The sequence below is a fragment of the Myotis davidii genome, unplaced genomic scaffold (assembly GCF_000327345.1).
Source record: "Myotis davidii unplaced genomic scaffold, ASM32734v1 scaffold118, whole genome shotgun sequence".
NCBI classification, from domain to species: Eukaryota; Metazoa; Chordata; class Mammalia; order Chiroptera; family Vespertilionidae; genus Myotis; species Myotis davidii.
This window is the reverse complement of record NW_006290441.1, coordinates 1954902-1962404: the sequence shown is the minus strand read 5'-3', so window position 1 is coordinate 1962404 and position 7503 is coordinate 1954902. Positions and strand designations below refer to the sequence as shown.

General features: G+C 37.7%; 1 protein-coding gene across 1 annotated transcript in view; it reads right to left on the bottom strand.

The window, feature by feature from the left end:
- SBF2 (SET binding factor 2) overlaps positions 1 to 7503 on the bottom strand; it is a 314832-nt gene that overhangs the window by 288896 nt on the left and 18433 nt on the right. The window contains exon 2 of the mRNA XM_015563741.1: positions 6612 to 6735. Within this exon, the coding sequence (XP_015419227.1) occupies positions 6612 to 6735 (124 nt within the window). The remainder of the gene's footprint in view (positions 1 to 6611; positions 6736 to 7503) is intronic.

The following is a 7503-nucleotide window of genomic DNA, read 5'->3' as shown; positions in this document are numbered from 1 at the left end:
ACCTAGCAAGAGAACATGGACACAGAACTTGGCTGGAGATTGTGGCTAGAGATCCTGGCAAGGCTGCTGATCAACTGAACGCTGTCTCCATGTCGTTCCTTCTTCGCCGACTCCGTCCACACCTTTGGGAACCCCTGGACCTGCTGGGGCTGGACCCCAGCATCAAACGTGTCCTGTAGACTCCATCAGATTCCAACCTGCCATGTGGTTTTATTACTTCAAAGAGACAATTGTCTGGAAGTAGGAAACTAATATGTGAGCGCAAATCACCATTTTCCAGCTTAAACCCCATATATATCCACTTGCTCTGTTGTGAACAGAACTTAAAATTCCTTTTGTAGTCCTTAGTATATTTTAAAAGCCATGCCTTCATACTTCATAGCAGTATTCTTATGTTTTCAGCCTCAACGCTACACAAAATCAAGAGTCCTTCCACATATCCTTTACATCATCTTTAAAACTGAATTCATCACCAAGTGCCCTACCTCAGCACAGAGGGTTTAGATGCTACCTAAATATCTTTTATAAGTATATATTTTTTACTTTTAGCTGTCTTCTTGTATTTCTCAAATCTCTCAAACTGGCAAATTATCCTATCTTTATTCTAAATGATTACTTACACAGCTAACTTATTATACTCACGTGCAAGAACCAATGTTTTTATCTATTATATTTCATCTTCTCAGATAAAGGGCCTAAAATTCCAGCCATTTAAAATCTTTGTGCCTCTGATTCTGTTATCCAGTATGTTTACTACCTTTCTCATTCTCTTTTCATGCATTTTCCTCTGCAAAGAGGGAGAAAAGTCTCTCCTATCCTTTCTACACTCAGTTCCCTGAACAAACAGTATCTATATCTAGGCCAGAATGACAACTACTCTCCCATTTGTTGTATTCAATGCATTCTAAACAGCTTAAAGAACGAATGTATACATGGTACTTATACTTCTCTGCCCACAGACAGCATCCTTTACTAAGGCTACTTCTCCTATGTTACAACTGCAAACGTTTAATACAAGATTTTATCCCTCTTCTCTGCAATCTATACTTAAAATTACAGAAAAATGGATTCAATTGAAAGTAGGCAAGTCACTATTCTATAATTTAAATAACAAAATTAATTTATTAAGAACCTCAAATTTAGAAACTCTAGTAACTAAACATTTATTCCTCTTTTACTCAAGTCACAGCATTCTTTTTAACATAGCACCTTAGCTTTCTAAAAAGAAATTAGACAGCCTTGGTGAGTTTTGCTCAGTGGTTAGAGTGTGGGCCTACAGTCCAAAGGGTCATGGGTTCAATTCCCAGTCAAGGGTACATATCTCAGTTGCAGGTTTGATCCCCAGCCCTAGTCTGGGTGCGTAAGGGAGGCAACCAATCGATGTCTCTCACACATTGATGTTTCTCTTTCCATCAACCCTCGTCCTTCCCTTTCATTCTGTCCGAAAATCAATGGAAAAAAATATCCTTAGGTGAAGATTAAAAGAAACAATTAGACAGATCTACAAATGTCTCAGTGCAGACAGTCCCTAATAAAAATATGGCACATTTCCCCTGGCCTGTTTGGCTCAGTGGATAGAGTGTCGGCCTACCGACTGAAGGGTCCCAGGTTCGATTACGGCCAAGGACACATGCCGGGGTTGCAGGCTCGATCCCCAATAGGGGGCGTGCAGGAGGCAGCCAATCAATGATTCTCTCTCATCATTGATGTTTCTATCTCTCTCTCCCTCTCCCTTCCTCTCTAAAATCAATAAAGAAATATATTTTTAAAAAAATATGGCACATTTTCTGAATTATAATATTAAAAAAATTAGGGCATCTTTAAAAATAAAAAAAGCTAGTGCCAAAACAATACTGGTTTGCTGATGTCCAAAAGCTAGCCAAGCCCTAGCTGATTTTGCTCAGTGGTTAGAGCGTCAGCCTGTGGACTGAAAGGTCCTGGGTTCGATTCTGGTCAAGAGCACATTCCTGGGTTGTGGGCTTGATCCCCAGTAGAGGGGGAGTGGGGGGCATGCAAGAGGCAGCCAATCAATGATTCTCTCTCATCATTGATGTTTCCATCTCTATCTCTCTCCCTCTCTCTTCTTCTCTGAAATCAATAAAAATGTATTTAAAAAATAAAAAATAAAAAAACAAAAGCTAGCCAATAAAAACATTTCTTCCCATAGTCCAAAATAGATTGTTAGCCATAGAATGCCTCTGCAAAACAATTCTTAAATTTTCTTTGAAATATTGTTACTAAAATTAACTGAAACTTTATTTATATGACTGTCTGTGGTTTCCTTGTATGCTTAAAAAAAACAAGAAAAAGTTAAAAATATCCCAGAATTGGGAAAGTAGTCATTATGTTTGGTTTAGCTTATTTTCATATTTTTATTTTTAAAATCCATCCAAATTAAAGTTCAGCATTTCCCAATAGAAGAAAAGAAAAAGAAGGCAATTTCTTTACATAAAAGCCCAAAGAATAAATTCAGCATCCTCTAAATTAAATTTGGGATTTGACTTTTTAGGGACTGAATGCCTAAAATCCTTTCCTACAAGTCATAAAGTTTAGTCATCCGACGGGACACAATTATGTTTCCTTTAGACTTTAAACAAATCAAATATATGCTGTCTGGGAAGAAGAGGTGGAAATAGAAAATAATTTCAATATAATATTGTGCTCTGAACACAGACTTGTCCTCAGACAAAATAAGTGAAGTTGGTATCCATCTAATACACAGCATTCTTTTAACATTTCTAAACCTAAGTTCTTCCAAATCATAGAACCCTGTTTTCAGATTCTACATTTACACTAAAATACAAATGCTAATCATAGTTTAAAGTGTCACTTTCAGAATATTCTCAGATCTTAGCTCACACTAAGAGTCAAAAGACCTGTGTTGAATCCTAACTCTGCTGCATCTCAGCTGTTAGACCCTAATAAAATTGTTTAAACTCCCTAATCTTCAATTTACTTATCTGTAAATTAGATAAACTACTATGTATCATCTAATTTATGTAAGTTCATCACAGTCCTATACAATTGTTAAATATCAACATTAATATTATATGCTAAAAGTTGTTCTACTACCTTGGAAACAGTAAGATTTTTCTCCTCTGTAAATCATCACAAAAGGGCCACTACCACCCTAAAATCAACAAACCACTTAGAGATCGAGCCAGATCACCTTCAATTAGTCTAAGATTTTATTAGGCTTATTTCTGGTCTTGAAGCTATAGAAGTTACTCTAGTTACACAGTATTTCACAGTTATTCAAGTTATTGCTGTTCATATGAAGAACAGTTACATGTCCCTGCTATACAAAGTATAGCCCAAAGCAATAAATAATAAAAACACAATGAAAAATTAAGTTAATGATTTCTATTGTTTTTAAATGAATTTTGACAGATGTTAAATAAATTAATGTTTTACTTGACACAGCACAGTAGACATTAGAGGATTAGAATTACTATCAATTACAGAAAAAGAAAAAAGAAATTTCTAATGTAATCCAGCAGCTCAAATATTCTTTTTTGTTAATTTATTGGAGTGACATTGGTTAATAAGATCATATACGAATAGGCTTCAGTGTACATTTCTATGATACATGATCTGTATATTGCATTGTGTGCCCACCATCCAAAGACCAATCATCTTCCATCATCATATATTTGGTCCCCTTTACCCTTTATTACTAAATAAAATCTAGCCCCAAAAAATCTTGAAATGCTTTCCTAAGAATCAGCCAAGAAGTCATCTAGGAAAATGTCAGGTGAGGAAAAATTCTGTCTACTTATTATCACCTCCATTCCACCAATTAGCAGCGTATAACTCTACTTGTTACTGGAAAGCCACTGACAGCACTTGAACACAGGAGTGTCTGTCATACAAAGAAAAAAACATTTAATAAATAATAAAATCAGTAAGTGTCCCTCCCTTACTACTGGAGAAACATCACACCATCTATTCCCTTGAATTTCAAAACACAACAATCAACCCTTGTCAATCATAGCTAAATAGCTAGTGCCTACCCAGCTGGCATGGCTCAGTGAGTGATCTTCAATCTATGAACCAGGAGTTCAGGGCATATGCCTGAGTTATGTATGGGCTTGATCCCCAGTGTAGGGAGTGCAGGAGGCAGTCTATCAATGATTCTCTCTCATCATTGATGTTTCTCTCTCTCCCTCTTCCTTCCTCTCTGAAAGCAATAAAAATATATTTTAAAAAATATCGAGTATCAGATCATATCTCTCTACCCCAATGTCTGCTGTTCTTGAAACTTATGAAGGTAGTTCACTTTTCAAATTGTCAAACTGTTGTAGATTATATCCCTCCATGCTTTGATGTGAGAGAAGGTAGGAACTCACAGAAAGTTCAAAAAGGGCCCAGCCAGCATGGCTCAGCAGGTGAGCACTGATCCGTGACCAGGAGGTCATGGTTTGATTCCCGGTCAGGGCACATGCCCAGGTTGTGGGCTCCATCCCCAGTAGGGGGAGTGCAGGAGGCAGCTAATCAATGATTCTCTCTCATCATTTATGTTTCTATCTCTCTATTCCTCTCCCCCTCGCTCTCTAAAAATCAATAAAAACATATTTTAAAAAAAGTTCAAAATGGTCCAGCAACAAAAATTTCCCCTTTCAGTCATCACTGAAAGGGTGCTTAAAGAGGATTTAAAAGCTTTAATAGTACAAATAAATACCTAGTTATTCATACAGGAAAGCCAATTACTAATATTTATAGGCATGTGGGGGGGGAAAAAAAGGAATACAAGAGGCTTCCCCAAAAGTTACTTTTTCTATGATCCCCACATTCTTTCCCCATTTTTAATAACAAAATTCAAAATTTACCTTTTATGTGTGTCTACAGAACATGCTCCCTTCTTTATAAATAACCAAAATTAGGCATTTAGCAATGTATTTTTTATCTTTAGTGAAGCAGAAATGGACAGTCATTAGCAAAAATTTAAAAATTCACAATTTTTTTCAACATCAGTTTTATCCTAATTGATATTTCTGATCCATGCTAATAGATGAATAATTCTTCTGGGGCAGGTGTTGCAAGATGTCGAAAAAACAGCAGCAACAACAATAATAAACTAGCTACCTCATTTAATGAGCACTTACTTTATAGAATAAATTGTTCTAAGCATTTTATGTGCATTTTTAACCCATTTTATCTTACAAAAACCCTATGAGATTAGTAGTGTCATTATCATCATTTTATAAATGAGGATTCTGCTGCTCAAAGAAGTTAACTTGTCAAAAGTCAAACCATACAGCTGGGATTTGTAGTCCCCTCTACACTTCACTATTATATTATACCAAACTAGAGGCCCGGTGCACAAATTCATACACAGGTGGGGTCCCTTAGCCATCTCACCAGGTCCCGACTGGGGCAGATCGGGGCCAGCCGTTGGGAGGGGCGGGGGGAAGTGGGGAGAAAGGACCACAGGAGGTTGGCTGGCCACAGGAGGTTGGCTGTAGGAGCACACTGACCACCAGGGGCCAGCTCCTGCACTGAGAGTCTGTCCCTGATGGTCAGTGTGCATCACAGCAACTGGTTAACTGGTCGTTCAGTCATTTGGTCGTTCATTCGCTTAGGCTTTTATAGATATAGACTAGAAACCCAGTGCATGAAATTCGTGCGGAGGGGGGGGCTTCTCAGCCCAGCCTGCACCCTCTCCAATCCAGAACCTCTTGAGGGATGTCCAAATGCCGATTTAGGATCCCAGAGATCGGGCCTAAACCGGCAGTCGGACAATCCTCTCACAATCCTGGACCGCTGGCTCCTAATCATTCACCTGCCTGCCTGCCTGGTCACCCCTAACTGCCACCCCCCCCCAACAGACCTGATTGCCCCTCACTGCCTCTTTGTGCTGGCCTGATCACCTCTAACTGCCCCCCCTGCTGTCCTGGTTGTCCCTAACTGCCACCTGCTGCCGGCCACACACATATACACATACTACAGTATGTTTGAGAACCAAACTGCATAGTCATATTGAAAAATACTTTAGTGATCATCTTTCGGGTCCCTCACTTAACCATCATGAAATAGCCACCAGATAGGATGTCCTAGCCATTATTAATTATGCACAACCATTACATTCCTTTAAAATAGCTGACAAAAATTAAAGCAGCTGAATTGCACTATGATAAAGCAACCTAAAGTTCCTAAAAAGAGAATTTGGGTTTGTGAATTCAACATGACTGGTCACCATTAAACTAATCTTTCTTTTTGTTTGTTTGTTTAGTTTTCATCAAAACAATAATCTGGAAATTTTCCAAAAAAATATAATAAACATTTGTGTAGTGACACACTATCACTAACGCTACTAGGCTAACATTTTAACTGAAGAGTCAAAGGAACTTTTCAGCTCCCAAGTACATAAAGATCAATTTATTCTTTAATATTAGAGAGAAGTTTAAATGGAAAAATGGACAGCAAAACAGACATTTCAGAATCAATACATTCAAAGGTTACTGTGCTTGGGGTACTAGGATGACGGATTATTTCTAGTAAGATGTTACAGTGAAATCACCAAATTATTCAACAGTAACTACAATATAAATATAATCATAAATATAACATAAGTATCATTATCAAAGTACAATAATGCACCATCAACTTACCAATTCAATTCCCTGTGGAAAAGGTGTATCATCCCAGTCCTTCTGCGGAAATCTCTGGATTATTTTCCCCAGACCTGCTCCAGACCCTATTAATAAGATCAAAATAAATGGGATAATATAAAATCTGAATACTCATTATACTAATACTTACTTATAAATGAATGTTTGTTGAATAAACTGATATACTGATTAAATATGTTCAAGATTTAAAGGACACAAAAACATTTACCTTCTAAACATAATACTGAAATGACAGGCAATTATATCCAACAGACTCTCAAAAGTAACATACATATGAAAAGCTAAAAAAAAAAAAAATAGAAACATTAAAATATAGTCTCTATCACACCATGGGAGTAACTGCCTTTGTTCCCAATAAGGAAAGCAATCTTCTCAGTATCTCAAGTTGAAACTTTAAAAGTACTTTTAAGTGACAAAATGGTAGCTAGCACTAAGCTTCAGTTATGGGTTATAAACAGTATTATCTACACTAATAAAAGAGAAACATGGTAATTGGCGTACGACCGCTACCCTTTTCATTGGCTAATCAGCGAGATATGCAAATTAACTGTCAACCAAGATGGCAGCCAGCAGCCAGGCAGCTTGAAACTAACATGAGGCTTGCTTGCTTCAGTGACAGAGAAAACCAACGTTCCCCCCCTGCCTTGCTGGCCTCTGAGCTTGCAGTTTGAAACATTGTAACAAATATAGAAGCTAAACAAAACTCCAGAAACCTGCTTTCAGCCAGCCGGGATCTCAGAGCTGGAGTTGATACAGTGTCTCGATTATAGAACCCAAAAAAACCAGATACCTGCTTTCAGCAGCCGAGGCCTCAAAGCTGGTGCCAAGCCTCAGAGCTAAAGCTGGCCCATAATGAAAAAAAGAAAAAGCA